Here is a 21,974-nt window from a genome sequence, read left to right on the forward strand (position 1 = left end):
GTTATCTCCTTATTTAGAGAGAAGAAGTTGTAAGTAATTCATCTCTAAGTGTAAATCTACCTACAAAGTTGTTCATCTTCGTGTTATTCGATATTCGACTTTAGTTTTAATTGAGTGTCTAAGACTCACAACCTTTCTAACAGGGACGTCGTGGATAGTAGCTTCCAGCAGCTCGGGACTTCAAGATCATGCACGGGACGCGCGGCTGTGGCTAGGGATGCTTGAGATTTGGCCGGACCACCATTTTCTTGGCCGGATTTCATCATCTTCTAGCCGGATTTCTCAAGAACTTCCGACCATTTTCTTGAGTGGAAACCTTAGGGGTTTTGCTTCCCATGTCATGATGTTGCTTCCCATGTCATGATGTTGCTTCCCATGTGTTTGATTTGGTGTGTGGGTTAAAATTGATTAGAGAGAAAAAGCTTGGTGAAGCTTTAATGGTGGTTTGTGATAAATGGAGAAGATGATGGTGGTCGCTATGGGGAGATCTGATTTTTGCTCAGGGACACCCATTATGCTCTGTTAAGGGGAAATCCAGAAATTTGCTAAGGGGGGATCGGCTGAACCTTAACTACTCAAATTTTCCGACGAACCGAGCCTCGAACCACATCGAAAAAGGGGGATTCTCTCATCATTTTCCTTTCATTTATTGTTCATTCACCATGTTTAGCTTACTTTAGTGTGTCGATTATGAGATGAAATGCGATGAATTTGTGATTATGTATGTGATAATTTAATGTGTTTGATAATAAATTGATGTTCTCTTATTTCGGTTACTTGTTTCAATCGTTTTTCATGTGTTTTGTCATGCACTTCACATAGTTAGGCGACTAGACGACATTTTCGATGATTCGGTTTTAATCGTTTAGGAAGTTTGTTTGACTAAGTATTATCTCTGGATATACGTAGTGCTTATGAACGTCCACCTTAGGAATCGAGACTAGATTTACATCAATCCATTCGATTGGACCGTACATAGTTGTAGGTTCACCAAATTGGATTCTCGGACTTCGACACCTCTCTTATTTGTTGTTCCCCGACTCTTGTTCCTCCGAATCTTCTCTCGAATCTCTCTCGCCCGTTTACTTTTATCGTTTAATTAGTTTTGTTTGTTTTCTTTATTGCTTATTCAATTAAAACCCCCCCAGTTATCATAGTTCTTTTCCGCCTTAGTCTAAGTTAGTTGTGATACTTGAACCTTTGAACGAGACCCTTTCGATATCCAAATTACCTTCCTATCCTTGGATCGATCCCGGCGTTGTCGGATTACTACTTGATACCTCCGCTTGGGTGTGCAACCTTTTCGGGTGCATCAAAGAGCAAATGTTATTCAACTCCTTTGATGAAAGTTGAACTTTCTAATCCCTTTCTAAAGTTAGAATAATTTCTTTTGAGGGATGCCCAAGTCTATTATGCCAAACCTTAACTGGAGCAGTAGCAGCGTATGTTTCTTCAAAATTTTCCTCTTTTAAACCAGGATATATGCTCATACTGAAGTCAATATTGTATAAGTTGGTGGTCATAGGTTCATCTGCAAGAACCTCTTTAGACCATAGGTCTCTGATAAGAAAACCCCAAGGTAGGAATTCAACACTTCAAAAATTCTCCTTGGTGAATTTTGAAATAGACAGCAGGTTCTTTTGAATAGTTGGAACATATAGTACCTTTTTAAGCTGAAAAGAGTGTTCACCACCTAGCACAGTAGCTTTTCCAGTATTGTTAATATCTAAACAATGGCCATTACCAATCATAACTCCATTTTCACCATTATAGGGAGTACTAGCATGAAGGTTTGTCTTTGAGTGTGTCATCTGACTTGTAGCTCCTGTGTCAACTATCCATTTATCATGTTTGGCACTGACACAAGTCAAATTTATCTGTTCAGTAGATAAAGATGTAGTCTTGTGTAGGGGTGTACTCGAGTCGAGTCGAGTCGAGCCGAGTAGTAAGATGTTCAAGCTCCGTTCGTGTATTTGACTGTCGAGCTCGAGCTCGTTCGAGTAATTGTCCACTTGTTCAAGCTCGGTTCGTATAAGTTTGAAAGAGCTCGAGCTCGAACTCGAGCTCGCATTGTTTTAAACTCAATTATCAAAATACTTCAAATTAAAACTTTCTAAATCATCAAAATACTTCAATGATCATTTGTCACATACAATAATAATGATTAATGATTCATATTCCGATAATTTTTTAATGGTTGATATTTCATGTACAAGTTTCAATACTAATACGTAATTATGTACTATACTATTATAAGAGTATGTTAACCGAGTTGTTGACGAGTAGCTCGTGATACACTAAAGAATGTTCAAGCTCGGCTCGTTTATGTAAACGAGCTTGATTTTGAGCTCGTGTTAAGCTCGGGCTCGTTAATATTCGAGTCGAGCACGAGCAATAGTCGAGCCGAGCTCGAGCAGCTCGTTAAGAGCTCGGCTCGTGTACACCCCTAGTCTTATGGTTTCCTATCAAAGCTCCAAAATGAGCTTGCTCTTCTTCTACATCTTGGGATTCTACAAATTTATCCCCATCTTCCTCCTCTTCTTCTAATTCTTTCAAGTGAAAATGTGCAAAGTTTCTACGTGGAGGTTTGGTAGAAGAGGAAGATGGGTCTGAGAAGTCTTTAAAGCTCATTCGACATTGTCTGGATGTGTGGCCCCATTTATAGCAAATGACACAAGGAACAGTAGTGTAGTCAAAGAAATTGTTTCTGACTTGAGGAGAGTTTTGTTTTTGTTGAAATCTTGAACCAGAATCAAGAACTTGATTTTGGTTTAATAGTCTTTGACTTGAAAATGATGATTTGCCATACCCTTAATTATTTGGAAATCTCTTCACAAAATAGGCCTCATTATCATCATCTTTTTTAACCAATGTTCATGGTCAATAAGTCAACTCCTCGGTTTAGCAAAGTTCAAACCTTCTCTATTTTGGATAGTAATGACAAACTGGGAGTATTCTTTACCAAGACCATGAAGTACTATCCTAGACAATTCAGAATCACTAACTCGGTCATTTACTGCACAAGAGAATCAGCCAGATTCTTTACCTTGCTTAGGTATTCGAGATTGAAGCAGACCCTTTCTTTATTGTTTGAAGCTTTTTTTCAAAGAAGATTTCTTAGCTTCAAATTCTTGAAGATATATTAATTCAAGATAGGTTCAAATGTCTCTAGCTGTTTTCCATCCTAAGATATCTGAAGCTATTGAATGAGTAATGGTGCCTTTAATGGCCATTGAAGATAGGTTGGATTAACCACATCTCTTCCATCAAGAACAATAAGTTGAGAGGGTTCAGTATATGTGTCATCTATGTAGCAAATTAGATCATTCCCAATTAGGGCATTTTCAATTTGATCTTTCCAAACCAAGAAATTAGAACCATCCAATCTAGCCGAAAGAAGACTAGTAATATTAGCATTGTGAGAATACTGACCTGAATTAGGGTTTATATTTTGTGTTTGAGGATGGAGAATTGCTCCTGAATTCTCCACAGGTGAAAAGATTAACTCTTTGATTCCTTGATGACAAATCTTCAACTCTTTTCTGTGTCAAAAATTGTATCTCTGATTCGTTGATAATAAAAGTTTCAATTTTGAATTCAATGTCTTGCTTGATTTTAGTCCTAATTTGGGTTTTCATGAATTCGATGATTTAAAAAAAAAACACCAGGGCTCCAATACCATGAAAGCCAGAAGAAGATTTTTATTACTTTCTTGAAGATTAGATCATTACAATACTTCTATTTATAGAAATTACACAGTCGAGAGGTTTAGAGAGAGAGAAAAGCTAGAGAGAGAAAGTGAAGTTAGTTATGAACGGATCACCTAACTCTTAACAAACTAATATGTTCTTAACTAACTTCTAATTACATTGCCCACGAGTGAGTCATATATACAAGCACAAAGAGTGCCTATATAAACTAACACTTACCAACACTTCTCTCTTCAGTCCTTAATTCATATTTAATGTTCTAAAAGAATCCCTGTTTCTCTTTGATCTTCTGAGATGATCCTTCGCTCTTACGACTACATTCTTTGACGCATTATCACATTTCTATACTTATAAAACTGGAATAGTTCCCTACATATTAGTTTGACAACATTTTGCCCTTTATAAAAATTCTTCAAATCATATATATATATATATTTTGTTGAGGAATCTTCAAATCATATTAGTAAGAGCCTTGATTATTATTTTTTTGTATTTTTATTGGTGAAGTATAGAAACTAAAAAGTGGAAAAAATATCTCCTTCTCAATCAAATAGTACAATATCTTGCATATCTCAAAGTTCTTATTTTAGAGAAACAAATTATAAAAGATAATATTCTATTCACAAAATAATCTAGTTTAGGAATATTAATTAAAATAGTATAAATCTGCCTCAAGTTTCTATAGACATAAGATTATATCTAGCACAATCAGTATATAAACACAAATACCCCCATCATCCATTTCATTATATAGAATCAAGAATGGGGTCTAACTGTTTAAGCCCATCTCTTTTATTCTCTAAGAGTTTCATTATGTTCTTAGTTGTGTCTATTATAACCATTGTTTGTGATGCTGCTATTACTGATGAAAGGAAGGTATATATTGTGTACATGGGTGCCCTTCCAGCTAGTAGGGAATACTCTCCAACATCTCACCACAATAGTATTCTTGAAGAAGTTCTCGAGGGAAGGTACGTACTTTATTAGTTAAGGCTAGAAATAAGTGAGGATTTTTTCAGTCGATCGGTTATATTATGAGACATCATTTCGTCAATATTAGACTTTCTATCAGAAAAAAAAAAAAACAAGACTAATTTTGGTGGCCTTGATATGATTGTTTTGTATACTAATAATTGTATAGCTCGGTGGAAGATGCTATTGTCCGAAGTTATAAAAGGAGTTTCAATGGATTTGCAGCAAAGCTCACAGAACAAGAAGTTCAAAAACTTTCTGGTAACTTATTCCTCCTAATTAACCTAATATATATATATAGCTAGAGGAGAAGATTAAGTTTCATTTCTGGTTAATAATAATAGTAAATATTTGTCTTTCTAGGCAAGGAAGGCATTGTGTCTATTTTCCCAAACCGAATGCTTCAACTTCATACAACGAGATCATGGGATTTTATGGGATTATCAGAGACTGTGAAACGTAATCCTACTGTCGAAAGCGACACAATTGTAGGTATACTAGATACTGGAATCTGGCCAGAGTTGGAGAGTTTCAAAGATGATGGATTTGGTCCACCGCCTAAGAAATGGAAGGGTGTCTGTGAAGGTGGTACAAATTTCACCTGCAACAAGTAATTATCTTTACACCCTTGTCTACTTGCTCTACGTTAGTCTACAATATTAGACATTTTCTACATTCACTTAGGGTTTTAGTCAATATTTGGTCCACCCGGCTGGCTGGCTGGCGCTTTAATAAGACTACGAGTAAAAACAAGTAATGTTTCCCTAGGTATAAATCAATTAATTATAGCTTAATGATTTTGTTTCAATTAACTTTCAGCAAGCTCATTGGTGCAAGAATTTATTCCGAGAAACTTCGCATGGGATCCGCTAAGGACCTAGTAGGACATGGTACACATACTGCATCAATTGCAGCCGGTGCTGTCGTAAAAGATGCAAGCTTCTTTGAGTTGGCCAAGGGAAATGCAAGGGGTGCAGTACCCTCAGCAAGAGTTGCTGTTTACAAGGTCTGTTACAGAAAAAGGTGCCCAGCTGCCCAAATCTTAGCTGGGTTCGATGATGCAATTGCCGACGGTGTCAACATTATTTCAATCTCTGTAGGGTTATCTAAGTCGACTGGCTTTGACGTGGACCCAATTGCCATTGGTTCTTTCCATGCCATAAAGAGTGGCATTCTCACGTCACAGTCAGCTGGTAATGATGGTCCAAAACCACAAAGTGTAAGCAGTGCTGCACCTTGGTTGTTAAGTGTAGCAGCAAGTAGTACAGATCGTCGGATAATCGACAAGGTAGTGCTAGGAAATGGGAAGACAGTCGTGGTAAGCCTCAACTTCTATTAGTTATATGTGAAATTCTACTTAAATACTATTAGGTTAACAAAGAATGTTCAATTTAATTGCTCATATGTGGTGGCTAGGGTACCGGGGTTAATTCTTTCACCTTGAATGGAACTAAATTTTCACTTGTATATGGGGCAGAAGTTTCGAGCAAGTGTGGTGCCGCAGCTGCTCGGTAATTTATTTTACTAAAGAATTTGGTTTTATTTATAAAACAGAATTTTATGTTAATTTTAAATACTACTGAGAAAATCCAGGAGTTGTGAATTCGGCTGTGTAGACAGAAACTTAGTGCAGGGGAAGATTGTTGTATGTGATAAGGAAAGCAAAGGTCAACAAGCTCTCGACAAAGCTTTAGGAACAATCATGATTTCTAACGAACGCGATTTTTCTTGGGTTTATCCTCTACCAGCAACTCTTTTAGGGAACGAAAGTGGTGTAGATGTTAAGTCTTATATTCAATCCGACAAGTAAGTCCATTTGAATTCGATAAAGTGAATATGAATGTATAATACAAAAAGAAGGCCATCTAATTTCTATGTTATCTCTTTTCTCCACTGATTGCAGAAACCCTGTAGGAACTATTTTGAAAAGTGAGTCTATAAAAGATTCGAAAGCTCCTGTAGTTGTTTCTTTCTCTTCTCGTGGGCCGAATGTCCACTTACCTGATATTATCAAGGTAAGTATTTCGTCACGCACATATATACATATGTAGTATCATCGAATGTTGTCTTTTTCATTTTTGTTTAACGATTAAATTAATCTAACCACAGCCAGATATAACTGCCCCTGGTGTTGACATTTTGGCTGGGTTTTCACCTTCCGCGAATCCATCGGATGTAGAAGGAGATGAAAGAAAGGTAAAGTACAATATATTATCCGGGACGTCAATGTCGTGTCCTCATGCAACGGGAGCAGCAGCTTACGTCAAAACTTTTCATCCTGAATGGTCTCCTTCTGCAATTAAATCTGCTCTTATGACTACTGGTATGTATAATCAATTGAAGTCCTCCTCTTTCGTATGAGTGGGGTACTTGAAGTCTATATTTACTCACTATTGTTTGATTTTTTTAGCTTGGCCAATGAATAGGACCAACAATGAAGAAGGTGAATTTGCTTATGGTGCTGGTCACATTGATCCTGTGAAAGCTGTTAATCCTGGTCTTGTTTATGAAACACTTCCAGAAGACTATGTCAAAATGCTATGTGATCTTGGTTATGACAAAGCCAAAGTTATACTCATAACAAATAGTACTTGTCCCGAAAGTACTGGTGCCAGAGGAACGCCAAGGGATCTCAACTATCCCTCGTTGGGTGCTCATGTTGAAGCAAATGAGGCAGTCAACTTGAACTTTACAAGGACTGTAACAAATGTTGGTTTAGCTAGTTCAACATATAATGCGACGATCAGATATTCAGATGAGAGGGTTAAGGTGACAGTGAACCCTAGTGTTTTGTCATTCAACTCTTTGAACGAGAAAAAGTCTTTTATTGTGACTGTCGTTGGAAAAGAATTAGGTCCAGATGTTACATCCTCTTCGGTACTGGAATGGTCGGATGGGGTTCACAGTGTGAGAAGTCCTATTGTCATCTATTCACAGTTTATTTCTTCACAACCAAGCAATTAGTAAAAATTAGATTGTACCAACTCAGCGTGGCAAAAGCTTGTCGTAGATCATTTCTGTTGAATAATAAACAATATACTTTGTCCTATTCTTTTATCTCTACAAAAGTTTCTGACACTAAGTAGCTAATTATCTCCGCTTACAACATCTTATCTCTACGGAATGTGAAGATTGTCACATTGGGTAGTAATGTATTTTCACCACCCATGATTTTGGACCCATTTCTGTCTGGAGCAAACTTTTCTTTGTATTAGTAATCTTAACAAAAATCTACGTGTTTCTTTTTAGATGTCTAGTTCCCCGTGCGATGCACAACAACAATCATATGTGAATGATTTCATTTCTTTTTCTTTTTTTTGGTTTACAAACATGTTTGAAGTCAAAGCTGATTTCATCCACTGAGATACTCTAATTACATATAATTAGGTAAAATGGTTCTCTTGATATACAATGTGTTAGGACAAAAACTACGTACCAAGACTCAATATTGACATAAGTTTCTCTCTGAAGATTCCCACTAAGAATTATTGAATCATTCAGGAAGTAACCATCCATCCATCTTTTTGTCAATCCCACTAAGAATATTGCTAGATGTAGCAAGTATTCTGTTACAAAATTTGTCAATCCCACTAAGAATATCTGCCGTCGAAATGTGTTTAGTAGCATTATTTCTGCCCTATTCTTTTTCTCTACAAAAATTTCTGACACAAGTAGCTAATTAACTCCGATTACAACAATATTTGAATTTGTCACATTCGGTAGTAATGTAATTTCACCACCTATGATTTTGGACCCATTTCTGTCTGGAGCGAACTTTTCTTTTTATTAATAATCTTAACAAAAATCTACGTATGATACTAGATCAGTTTTAATAGGTTTTCGGCATATAAAGCACTGTTAGATGTCTAGTCCCCCGTGCGTTGCACAACAACAATCATTTTTTTTTTTTTTTTTGGTTTACGAACATGTTTGAAGTCAAAGCTGATTTCATTATTCTCATACCAGATCAGTTTTAACAGGTCTAAAGTGACTGGAAGGCTGGAACATAATAGGTTTTCGGAATATCAAGCACCGTGGGATGCACAACAACAATCATATGTGAATGATTTCATTTTTTTTTTTTGGTTTACGAAAAAATACTACGTACCTAGACACGTTATTGACATAACCATCCATCCATCCATATTTTTGTCAATCCCACTAAGAATATTGCTAGATGTAGCAAATATTCTGTTGCAAAATTATCTTCAATTGGGTTTCTTCTAATTGAAGAATTAGCATGAATAGGTTGAGAATACTAAAATGAAGCTTCCAGGAAGTAACCATCCATCTTTTTTTGTCAATCCACTAAGAATAATTGCTAGATGTAGCAAGTCTTCTGTTACAAAATTTCTCAATTGACTAAGTCGATCAAATTATTAGTTTTTTCGATCCACTAAGAATTGTACTATTCATTTCATCCACTATAAATATGGCATCAGTTTCTTCATTATGAATACCACAACTAAAAAATGGCATCCGTTTCTTCTTCATTAGCAGCAAAGTTTTATTTTCTTCTCCTATGCTTTCTCTCCTATGCTTCAATACCCACAAAAAGTTTTACCTTAAAACTCATTCACAGAGACTCCCCAGAATCTCCTCTCTACCCTGGTAACCTCACTTACCCCGAAAAAGTCAAGCGCCTCGTTTTCTTCTCCGAATCCCGGGCTCTATATTTGAATTCTAAAGCTACAAATTATTCATCGTTAACCAAAAACCAAACGGTACCCATTGTTCATCCTCATGATCTCATTCAACCTCCAGTTGCTAATAGTGCCAGCAGTTTTCTGTACTTAGTCCAACTAAAGTTCGGACCTTCTGATCCCTACTATTTGGTACTAGACACCGGTAGCGACCTAATTTGGACCCAATGTAAAGCTTGTGAGCCAAACTGTTTTCCTCAATTTGGAACGCCAACTCTCGATCCACCTAAATCAAAAACTTTCAGAACTCTTCCATGTGACCACCCTTACTGTAAAAAACCGAAATACACATGCGACAACGGAGAATGCAAATACAACATTCAGTATTTAGAGGGATACTCTTTAGGTTACCTCGGTACAGAAACACTTAGTTCCACAGATAAGGATGAATCCTTACTGAATACAATATTTGGCTGTACTACAGCAAGTAGTGGTCTCGGATTTGAAGGAGATATAGATGGTATTCTGGGTATGAGCAGAGGTATTGTGTCATTGATATCTCAAATGAGAGATGAAACAGAGAAATTCTCTTACTGTCTAGTAGATGAAATGAAACACGAAGACGCTCGTAGTTACCTAACATTCGGTGACAATGTTAGGTTTCAAGGCAGTGTTCAATCGACTCCATTTATAACCTTGATCTCTGAGCCAGACTTGTACGGACTGAAGCTTTTGGACATTAGTGTTGGTAACCGGAGATTGAACTTCCCTCCGGGTACTTTCGATATGGGAGAAGATGGACATGGAGGGTGCTTCATAGATTCCGGATATGCTTTTACAACCATTGCTGAGGAACCTTACAAAGTTTTCAAGAGTGCTATAGTAGAGCATTTCGGTGATAAGCTCACACCGATTCCGGGGCTTCATGATATAGATTTATGTTTCAAGATACCTCGAGATTATGCTGCCGAAGTCCCGAGTGTTACGTTCCATTTCGAAGAAGAAGCTGATCTAATAATGAAGTCAGATACTGTGTTTAAGTATGATGGTACGGAAGGCTATTACTGCCTTTTTATTCTTCCTAGCAAGAGCAATGACTTCACCATTATTGGCACACTTCAGCAGGTGGATATCCGGTTCCAGTATGATTTAGGAGCACAAAGACTTTCGTGGGCTCCGGAGGATTGTCATTCCCATCCCTAGTGATCTCTCTCGAGTCATCTTTTATATAGTAATTAATGATGTAATGACATTGTCGTCTTCGCGACGTGTCGTATAAGTTTTTAATCAAATAAACTAATAATGAAATCAGAGTTCCATTCCTTCTATCCCTACTCTTAAACTTCAAACATGCAAGAAATTGGTAGTACATTTTTTACCTAATAAAACTAGTGAAAGCAGAGTAATAGTACTTAACCTAACTAACATAAATGATGGTTCCAAATGAATAAACTTGTCAAAAACCCTAACTTTAAGAAGAAAACAATAATGAGGTCTACCAATTGATTACACATCGGAAGCCCATATTTAATCCCTTCGATTTGAAATCAGGATTTGGTTATATCTTGTGAAGGAGATCAAGATTACACATGTTATGGAGCTAACAGCCCATCTACAATCATCATACATGTTATGGAGCTAATTACACTTCTAACAGTACATATCAAACCAATCTCATAAACTTCCTTCTCTATCTACATCAAACAACAAGACAATTATCAAGAATGGGTATCGAAAAGCCATAGCCGGTCGAGGCCCAGATACCGTTTACGGGTCATTTCAGTGTAGAGGTGACATTACAGAAGAAAAATGTCAAGAACATGTTGAAATAGCATCAAAAGAGATCACACAATATTATAGATGTCCAAACTCTAAGAAAGCAATAATATGGTATGATGAATGTATGTTGAGATATTCAAATCAACCATATTTCTCTATAAATTCTCAAGGTATTAGGTGGGTTAATGAATGATCTTGTGAGAGAAGCTATTTTTAATGGGTCTTCTTCTACTAAATTCTCAAATAACACAGACTAGTTTCTTAAGGTATATGGTTTAGTACAATGTAATCCTTAAAGATAATTCACAACCCATGAGGTCTTGTTGATAAGTACACTCCTAATAAGGTGGGATAGCAAGAGGTCTTATTTATCTTCATGAGGATTCTCGCCTTAAGGTTCCATTCCTTCAAACAAATTCACTACGGAAAGTCTAGACATATTCGCCGAAGGCATAACTCGATTAAGCAATTGTTGGCTAATGGAGTAATTTCCATAAATTTTGTGAGATCTAAGGAAAACCTGACAGATCCTTTGACGAAAGGATTACCGAGAGATGTTGTAAATGTAACGTCGAGGGGATGGGGATAAAGCCTATATCAGAGTAAATCATCTATGACGGACACCCAACTCTGGAATTGGAGATCCCATTACTTTGGTTCAATAGGACAACTAAATTGTAGATGATAGATTATGAAAACTCAACGGAGAAAACTCCTATCCACCCCTATGACAAATAAAGTGTACATGTTCAATGTGGCGGATGAGATCTATAGCTTAGGTATACCAAGTGGGGGGAACAGGACACCCTTGATGGACTCACCTATATGAGTGTGGAAGTGGAGCCGCTTCTTATGAAAATTTGGCTATTCTCTAGAGCACTCACGAATACTAGGATATGCTCATGGCTGGTAACGAGCACAACCAAATGATCTTGACAGAAATTAGAGGACTTGTGTGTGAGGTTTGTTAATCGAGTCTACAAAACAGAAGTTCGGTTCAAGAACATCATGTTCACTGAACGACTAGTAGTCCCAACGAACCATCACAAAGCAAATGTTCAAGTCATAACGACACCTTCGCTGACACACAATGCCTCGTAGTCTTTTCTACTATTCATCTCTTCTAATTTTATTCATGTGGGGGATTGTTAGTTTTGTTTGAATAAAATATAATCTTTAGCTTTTATTTTGGAATAAAGTGAGCCCACCCTTTTGGAGGGAACTTTTTTTTCCATAAACAAACAAAATACAATTTTATAGTAACAACATTTATAGAACAAAGTGTAAAACATTTTCATCCTCTTTACTAAAATAGAAATGAAAACTTCAAACAAAAGTGTTTTGTCCCACATCTTTCAAAGAGAAAACTAGTTTGAGTTTATATGGAGAAAGTCGGGTGTAAGGGGTGTGACCCATTGGGATTACAATAGTGCTCTCCGGAGGAAAGACCCATCACTTTTTAGAGGCACACCTTACCTTACCCGACCCTGGCTCCGGCTCCGGCTCTGGGAATTGAATATTAGAATTGAAGTTTGCTTCTTCAGTTTTTGACAAGGAACAGTTGAATCGTAAGGCTTCGCTCACATACTGCAAAAACAATATCAAATTCGACGGTAGCAAGGGCGTTTGAAGTCTTCAAGATAGTGAGTCCAACTCGTGCCTCTGTTCCACCATTATTGTTTTATTGTCTACCTGCAGGTTCATTCTCTCAGTTGGTTCACTTACTGTTATTTAAAGCTCTACAACGAGAAGAAGATGCAATCAAAGAGATTTGTATTTTATAGTAACCTGGCAGTTAGGCCCACTAATGAACTGGTCGAGAGGCCCACTAGTTGGATGGCCGCCATCAGTTAACATGTTTAATTGATACTTACATGAACAAAATGGATCGAGAGAGTCCCGAAAAAAGGAGCGCTCCTTAATAAGCCTGGTAGACAAGGAATTCTGCTATGATCTGACCATGGGTTTACCGTTAAATGCCTCAAGTTGTTGAATGTACTAGGCATTGTCGTCATACCATTTTCACTTAGAACCTTCAAAATTGTGATTTGTCAATTAGCTTTCACCCGACAACAACAACCAATCGAGACAAGACTTCTAGAATCACATGACAATGCATTTTGTGTCATTTATACGACTTCCACAGGCTTATGAATTTTGTATCCTACCAGATAAACTTACGAACTACTTGTACGCACATATTTCAGGATTAATGACTAAATAAGTAATTTGTTCGGTAAGATGTGAAACCTGACTCAGATCTGAATTTATTTGAGTCAAATTTCAAAATGTTAGTATCTTTTATCGAGCCCTTAAAATGATTGTCTTGTGCTGATTTTGAGCACGTTTGAGTCAAACATAAAATAAGTTTGGCCAAAAAAACCTACATAACTTAAAACAACTATTTTGATGGGAAAACTCATACTCATTATTCAAATTCACACATTATAGACTCAGACGAGTCAGATTCAGACAATATAGAATGTACCGCCAAAGGTTCCAACAATACCTAATATATATATATATATATATATATATTTTAAAATTTTGACATGACGAAGATCCTTGAGAATGCGGAGATCCTTGAGAATGCGGAGGATCTGTATCTGTTTCAAGTCAATACTAATACAGTCAAGTGCAACTTCAATCAATTCTCTCCATTGATGATAGAAAAATGTTCAGGAAAAACGCCTGCAAACTTAAATCGTGAAAGAGTTGGAATGTTGATTTCAAGCCACCTAACACCACTACTGCCGATTTCGCAATAATCTAACACGAAAGACTTGAGGTTCGATCTTGGGTGATGGAGATCAAGGTACGAGATAACATGACAACCTATTAGTTGTAATTCTTCAAGACACGGAGAATTCAAGATCAAATGACAAAGCGAGTCCTCGAGTAGTTTTACTTTTGTAAAAATTGCAGTCTTAAGTGAGACAAAATTAGCATATATAGAGTATATAAAGTTGCCATTCATTAACTTTAGATCGGTCAGTGATTCATTTTGCAAAGAAGATAGAAATAAAGTGGATATGGATATTGGGAAAACCCTTCAATATCAAGTGCTGAAAAATGACTAACCATAGCAAATCTAATAAACTTCTCCATTGGATGACTACAAACTTGGGCGAAACCAAGTCGAAGTTTGTGAATTTGCTTAATCTTACTACATAAAAACACATATTCAACTAACATAAAAAATTATGTGCTCGATCATCAAATTTTAGCTTATTATATCTTTTGGAGAAGGATATAAAATCTAGGTCTAGAAGAGGATGTTCAATCCATAAGGACTTCCATCTCTTCGACACCAAACTCGTCAAAACTGCGTCTTCAGTAGGAAGTAAAGTAAGAATTTGTAGTAAAATGTCGGGCAATCGACTTATATGATTTTTATCCATCTCTTTTTTGTTCTCTTCTTCTATGTCATTGATGGCTATTGATTTTAAGGTTCCATTCCTTCTATCCCTACTCTTAAACTTCAAACATGCAAGAAATTGGTAGTACATTTTTTACCTAATAAAACTAGTCAAAGCAGAGTAATATAGTACTTAACCTAACTCACATAAATGATGATTCAGAATGAATAAATTTATGTGAGTCAAAATTTCAAAATTAGTCTAGATCAAAAATCTACATAACTTACAACTATTATGAGCTATTTCATCAAAAAAAATATATATTATGAGCTTGGGTAGGAAAAATTAGACTCAGACTATTCAGACTCAGACAATTTAGACTCGGGCCATTCAGATTCAGACAACTCTGACGTAGACGAGTCAGATCCAGAAAATAAAGATCGTACCGCATAAGACTCTAAAAATGACTAAAAAAGTAGAGTAGAATATTAGGAGGGTTCAAACATGTCAAAAAAAGAGTAACGCACCTCTAAACACGTGCTAAAAAGTGTTAAAATCTTGACACGCTTGAAATTAAGAACGTCGAGGAGTCGCATCTGTTGCAAGTCAAAATCCATAGTGCTAAGTGTAGCTTCAATCAGATTCTCTCCATTGATGATAGAAAAATGTTGAGGAATAAAGCCTGCAAACTTAAATCGTGAAAGAGTTGGAATGTCAACTTCAATCCACCTATCGTCCTCATGGTACGGAATCAACACGAAGGACTTGAGTTTCGATCTCGGGAGATGGAGACGAATACGCCAAGGAATATGACAACGTATTAGTTGTAATTCTTCAAGACAAGGAAAATTCAAGATCAAATGGTAAACTGAGTCCCCGGGTAGTCTTAATTACATCAGTGAAAATTGCAGTCTTAAGTGAGACAAAATTAGCATGTATAGAGGGTATAAAGTGGCCAAAGTTTAACTTTAGATGGGTGAGTGATTCATTTCGGAACGAAGATGGAAGTGAAGTGGAGATGGGTATTGAGAGAAGAACCCCTTCTAAAGCAAGTGCTGAACAATTACTTTTCATAGCAAATTCAATAAACCTAGGGGTTCGACGTTTATAGAAGTTCGAAGCCACGGAAAAACTAAGTCGAAGTTTGTGAAATTGTTTGATCTCACTACAAAAAAACACATGTTCAACTAACTCAAAGTTCAACAAAAAAAAACTAACTCAAAAAAATTATGTGCTCGGTCATGAAAGTTTAGCTTATTATATCTTGTGGACAAAGATATAAAATCTAGGTCAAGAAGAGGAAGTTCAATCCATAAGAACTTCCATCTCTTCGACACGAAACTCGTCAAAACTGCTTCCTCGGTAGGAAGTAAAGTTAGAATTTGTAGTAAAATGCCATCAGGTAGTCGACATATATGATCTTTATCCATCTCTTTTTTTCTCTTCTTCTAGGTCATTGATTGATTTTAAGGTCCCATTCCTTCTATTCCTACTCTTAAACTATAAGCTCAAAAAACAACAAAAGCCAGAAAGATGGAGAGAAACAACAAAAGCGAGATAGTAAGAGAGAGAGTGTGTGTGAAGTGTGATAGAAATCAGAGAAGATGAACTTTATTAATCTCTTTAGAAAACTAGATTGATTTGATTATTACAAGCTAATCGATTTATATAGTTCTTCACTCATTTAGTTAGAGAGAGAGAGAAAGATAATCTGTTTGTAACAACCTAACTACTGAGTTAGTTATGATTTAGTTAGTTAGGTTGTTATTTATTCTATAGGCACCTCGGCCAATGACTCTTATATGTATATTATTACACTTCTGTAACACCTTCTTCTTCCTTAGTTATTTATCTTTCTCACACTTGACTTACACCATTAGTATACTCACTCTTGACAAAACCAAGTGATAAGAGAAAGGTGCCAAATCTCTGAAACCAAGCTCTAGGAGCTTGTTTCAGCCCATAGAGACTTTTATGTAAGTGACAAACATAGGACGGATTAGAAGCATCAATAAACCCCTGAGGTTGTGTCATATAAACATTCTCTTGAAGTAGTCCATGCAAAAAGGCATTAGACACATCTAATTGCTGAATAGACCACCCATTAGAGACAGCTAAGTTGAGAACTATTCTAATGGTAGCTGCTTTTACCACTGGGCTAAAGGTCTCTGAGTAATCCAACCCATCTTTCTGATGATAACCCTTAGCAACCAAACGAGCTTTAAACCTCTCTACAGACCCATTAGTGGTATATTATTACACTTCTGTAACACCTTCTTCTTCCTTAGTTATTTATCTTTCTCACACTTGACTTACACCATTAGTATACTCTAACAAAGTGATTGGTGGGCGGAAGTTGTGAAGGTGGAGAGAAGATGAAAATTATGGGCAAATTTACAATTAAAAAAGTTTTTTGATCAAGATATAAATATGGCCCTTAAGATTGAACAGACTCTTATACATGGGAAATTCAAAAAACAGTTGGGTTCTATTCTTGATTGAGAAATGCTAGGATTACAACTTAAAATTTGGAAAAGTCATCCAGATTGACATGGCTCCTACATGGCATGTTGGAATTTGAATTACATTTAATGTTGATCTCCCTAAACCTTCAATGTTAATCTCCCTTGTTCTTCATATTTCTCTCTCTAAACCTTCATTGTCATTCTCAGATTTATTCTTCAAAAAAAAAAAAAAAAAATCTCAGACTTGATAAGACTTGTGATTTAATTTAAGCAATGCAACTTCTTAATCGAAATAAAAGAAAAAGGTTAATCGAACAGTCAAAATCCCAACTTCAGAATCCTTCAAAAACCAAAGGATATAAGCAATGAATATACAAGATTTTTTTCTAAAAAAAAAAATCCAATTCCTTCTTTAAATATCCAATCTCCTTCTTTAAATATTCAATTTCCTTCTTTAAAATCCAATTTCCTTCTTAAGAAACTCAACGGAAATATCTATTTTGGCACGGGAAGAATTACAAATTTTCTTACTGATACCCTAGATCTATTTTGGGTGTTTATTCTAATTTCTAGATCTGCACCATAGAAGTCACTTTTAGATTTAGAGTCTTATTTATTTCACAAGAGCTAAGGTTTAGAGAGAAACATGAAGAACCATTGAAGGTTTAGAGAGAGAAATAAGATAAATACTGTAGTTAAGATAAGAAAGGGCAGATTTGTAAAAGCTAAGAAACTACATAAATGCATTTCAAATTCCAATATGCCATGTAGGAGCCATGTCAATCTGGATGATTTTTCCAGATTTTAAGTTGTAATTCTAGCATTTCTCTTCTTGATTCTACTTTTAGATTCAAGAATCAAGAAAGTTAGTTAGTAGTTAGAGATTCTAACTTCCAATATATAACTGCCCCAAAAGTTAGTTTTAACCGTTATATCTTCTCTCTCTCTCTGTTTCCTCTAATAAGCTAACCCAACCCCCCTTCTTCAATCTCTCCCTTGCCTTATTACTACTCATCAACCAATATCTCCTAAAGAGAGAGAGAGAGAGAGAGAGAGAAGAGAGAGAGAGAGAGAGAGAGAGAGAGAGAGAGAGAGAGAGAGAGAGAGAGAGAGAGAGAGAGAGAGAGAGAGAGAGAGAGAGAGAGAGAGAGAGAGAGAGAGAGAGAGAGAGAGAGAGAGAGAGAGAGAGAGAGAGAGAGAGAGAGAGAAATATGGAGACTGATCCCTCCACCACCACCACCACCACCAATGAGCCCCCTCTCAGGAGCTCCTTCAGACAGATAAGTCCCTCCACCACCACTGCACCCACCTCTGATAATATGCATATTAATCCTTCCACCACCACCACCATGGACACCACCCCCTCCTCCGCCGCCACCACTACCAGCAATGCAACCACCTCTGTTTCTCCTCCAATTTCTACCCCAGTTCAAACTTCCAGTACCATTTTAATTCCAGAAACTGCCATGGTTGATTTGGTAAATGACCCAGAGGATTTCTACCCTCATGGACTTTATGAACAAATCCAACAACTTTTGGAAAGCTCGATTCCTGGATTATCAGGAAATATGGAGACTAATCCCTCCACCACCACCACCAACAATACAACCGCCTCAGTTTCTACATCAGTTCAAACTTCCACTACCCCATCAGGAAAAGAAAAAGCTAAATTCTTGGGTGCTTCATCATCTCCTGGAAAATCCATTTCACTACCATCTGTATCTTCATCTTCACCTATTAACACCATTACTAAAGATGGTGACTCTAATAAGGTAAGAAATTATGAAAGATTTAATGACATTGGTTTTGTTTAATTTTGTTGGTTTTCAGGAAGCAACCCAAAATCTTGTAGGACTTCTCACAAGTTTGACTCTTGCAAGTTTGACTCTTGCAAGTTTGAGTCTTGCAAGTTTGAGTCTTGCATCTTCATCATCATCATCATCATCTCGAGGGGATCCCATTTCTCAATCTCCATCTCCACGCGGATCTCCATCTCCACGCGGATCTCCATCTACATCTTCAACACCATCTCTACCTCCATCTCAAGTAAGGTAAGAAATTGTACTATTTAGAATAGATGAGTATTCATTGACATTGGGTTTGTTGAATTTGATTTCTGGCAAACAGAGAAAGGTTGAGAAGAAAGCTGAAGGAGAAGGAAAAGGTTGAGAAGAAAGCTGAAGGAGAAGGAAAAGGTTGATCTGAGAAGAAAATGAGTTTCATTTCAATACTAATTCTTTCATCGCGCAGGGAATACGTTTTTCATTTTTTCTTACTTGCTTTAGTTCATGGAGTTTGGTTTTCATTCAATTTGTCACTAGAAATTTTGTAATACAATAAATGAAAAAGAAAAGGCAAAGAAATGGTCAAGAGAAAAATTCAAAGATCAGAAGGAGACTTTGGCTAGACTCCAGGAGGGGATTCACAATTTCGACAAATTGGAGGAGACTAACAACTTGTGCGATGAGGATCTTTTGCTCAGACAGAGTATGAGAGCGGAGCTGGAGAAAATTCTTAATCTGCAGGAAATTAGTTTGAGACAAAAATCGAGAATCAATTGGCTTGAGGCAGGAGACAGGAATTCGAAGTTCTTCCATGGCATTATAAATTGTAGAAAGAGGTCGAATCGGATAGCAGCTTTGAGAGTAGGCGATGAGCTTATCATGGAGGACAAGCAGATCAAAAGTCGGGTGGTCGAGCACTTTGCAAATATTTACAAGGAGCCGGCTATGTGGAGACCTGGAGTGGGTAGTCTAAACTTGCCTTCGATTTCGGATCTTCAAGCTGAGACTCTGGAGGGAGCATTCTCGGAGGAGGAAGTCCTTCTCGCAATCAAAGGCTTGGCCAAAGATAAGCTCCGTGGCCGGACGGTTTCTCCATCAAATTTTACGACAAATGCTGGAGTATTATTGGGAGTGACTTTATGAAGGTATTTTCGGATTTCTGGCTCTCGGGTAGTTTAGATTGGAGATTGAATCAATCGTTCCTCGTGCTTATCCCTAAGAAGGATATTACAGAATCATTGAATGACTACAGGCCGATAAGCTTAGTGGGGGGACCGTATAAGATCATTTCCAAGGTTTTGGCGAATCGACTTAAGACGGTTCTAGAATCCATCATGTCTCCTAATCAAGGGGCTTTTATTAGCGATAGACAAATTCTCGACGGGGTTTTGATTGCTAATGAATTGCTGGACTCCAAGATGAAATCTAAGTCCTCGGGTATTATGGTAAAGGTTGATTTGGAGAAAGCTTATTACAAAATCAGTTGGGATTTCCTTTACGACATCATGACTAAGATGGGTTTCAAGTATAAATGGAGAACATGGATTTTTAATTGCATCTCATCGGTTTCTTTCTCGGCTTTGATCAACGGTACCACTTCTTCGGTGTTCATGAACTCCAGGGGGATCCGTCAAGGAGACCCACTGTCACCTCTCTTATTCCTGCTCGTGGCGGAAGTTCTTAGTTGTATGGTTAAAAGAGGAGAAGAGATTCATTGGTTTGATGGTTTCAGGGTTTCTGATAATGGAACGTCTATTTCCCATCTCCAATTTGCGGACGACACTCTATTTTTCATCAAAGAAGACATCAACCAGATCCGCAAGCTAAAAGACACTCTTATATGGTTTAAAGCAGCCTCTGATCTTAAGGTCAACTTCGGTAAAAGCCAAGTGATTGAAGTTGGGAGGGTGGAGGGGTTAGATGACTTGGCTTCGACTTTTGGATGTGTTAAAGCTTCTCTACCTATTTCCTATTCAGGTCTTCCGTTGGGGTTCTCATATAGATCTAAACACCTCTGGGATCCAGTCATCGAGAAGGTGGCTAGGCGCCTCTCTCCGTGGAAGGCAAGACTTTTGTCAAGAGGGGGGAAATTGACTCTGATTAAGGCGGTTTTATCGGCTCTTCCCATTTATTTCTTATCTCTCTTCTCGGCTCCGGTTTCGATTTGTAATGAATTGGAAAGAAAGTTCAAGGATTTCTTTTGGGATGGTGAGATGGATAACAAGAGAATTCATTGGGTGGCGTGGGAGATTCTTTGTAGGCCGATCTCTCAAGGGGGCTTGGGAATCAAAAGTCTGAGGAGGATGAATGATGCATTATTATCTAAGTGGCTATGGAGATTCGGTAAGGAAAAGAACCTTCTGTGGAGGAAAATCATTAAGGAAAAATATGGGGAAGAGGAGTTAGGGTGGATGTCGAAACCACCAAAAAAAGCGTATGGGGTCTCGGTTTGGAGGGGGATTTATAGTAGGTGGCATAAGTTCCATTCCATGTCCAAGATTAAGGTCGGGGACGGAAAGAATACGAGTTTTTGGGGTGATATATGGGCTAAGGACACATCCCTTAAAGAAGCTTACTCGAATCTCTTTTTGCTCTCCGAGTCGAAGGATGGGACTGTTAGCGATTTCTTTGACATTAACTCAAAGGTTTGGAGGGTGGATTTTAGGAGAGGGCTCTTTGATTGGGAGTTGGAGGAGGCAAATAGCCTGTTGAACGACATAGAACCATACTGCCTCATCAATCATCCAGACGTTAGGGTGTGGATATCAAATCCGGATCCGGAGAAGGTAGAGTTATCAGTGAGTGCGATGTTTTCGCTTTTGTCAAACCAGGGAAGGGAGTCTAAACCGGTTTTTAGAGATATTTGGAGAAAGAATATACCCATGAGGGTGAGCGTGTTCTTATGGGCTGTGATTTGGGAGAGGATTCCAACCATGGACAACTTGAGGAAACGGGGATTCATCTCGCCAAATCGCTGCGGTCTTTGTGGGGACGATGAAGAATGCTCCTCGCATATATTCCTTCATTGTGACACGGCGAGGGGTGTGTGGAACAGGTTCATGAGTAGTATCGGGATTGCCTGGTGTACCCCTAGTTCCATTACAGAACTCATGTTGGCTTGGAAATGTATCAAAGGTAGTAAACACAAGAAGGCTATTCTCAACATTATTCCTAAAGCAATCATATGGGCAGTCTGGAGTGCTAGAAACGATGGAATTTTCAGAGACAAACCTCGATCACCAGAGTACATCTTCTTCGCGGC

The 21,974-nt window shown here is 37.5% G+C and overlaps 2 protein-coding genes across 2 annotated transcripts; both read left to right on the forward strand.

Moving 5' to 3' along the window:
• Positions 1-4,586: 4,586 nt before the first annotated feature.
• LOC147560417 (subtilisin-like protease SBT4.4) lies at positions 4,587-7,646 on the forward strand. Its single transcript, XM_086659277.1, has 9 exons — positions 4,587-4,681; positions 4,852-4,943; positions 5,046-5,292; positions 5,502-6,000; positions 6,099-6,193; positions 6,276-6,488; positions 6,586-6,697; positions 6,792-7,005; positions 7,093-7,646. Exons 1-9 carry the CDS (start codon positions 4,602-4,604, stop codon positions 7,644-7,646), a joined length of 2,106 nt encoding a protein of 701 aa, XP_086515403.1. The 5' UTR covers positions 4,587-4,601.
• Positions 7,647-9,154: 1,508 nt separating this feature from the next.
• On the forward strand, positions 9,155-10,528 carry LOC147560418 (aspartic proteinase CDR1-like). The gene has a single exon (XM_086659278.1). It carries the CDS (start codon positions 9,155-9,157, stop codon positions 10,526-10,528), a length of 1,374 nt encoding a protein of 457 aa, XP_086515404.1.
• Positions 10,529-21,974: the final 11,446 nt, after the last annotated feature.

Source organism: Eschscholzia californica, unplaced genomic scaffold, assembly GCF_041429995.1.
Source record: "Eschscholzia californica isolate CP2 unplaced genomic scaffold, dmEscCali1.0.p SCAF_2, whole genome shotgun sequence".
Taxonomy (NCBI): Eukaryota; Viridiplantae; Streptophyta; class Magnoliopsida; order Ranunculales; family Papaveraceae; genus Eschscholzia; species Eschscholzia californica.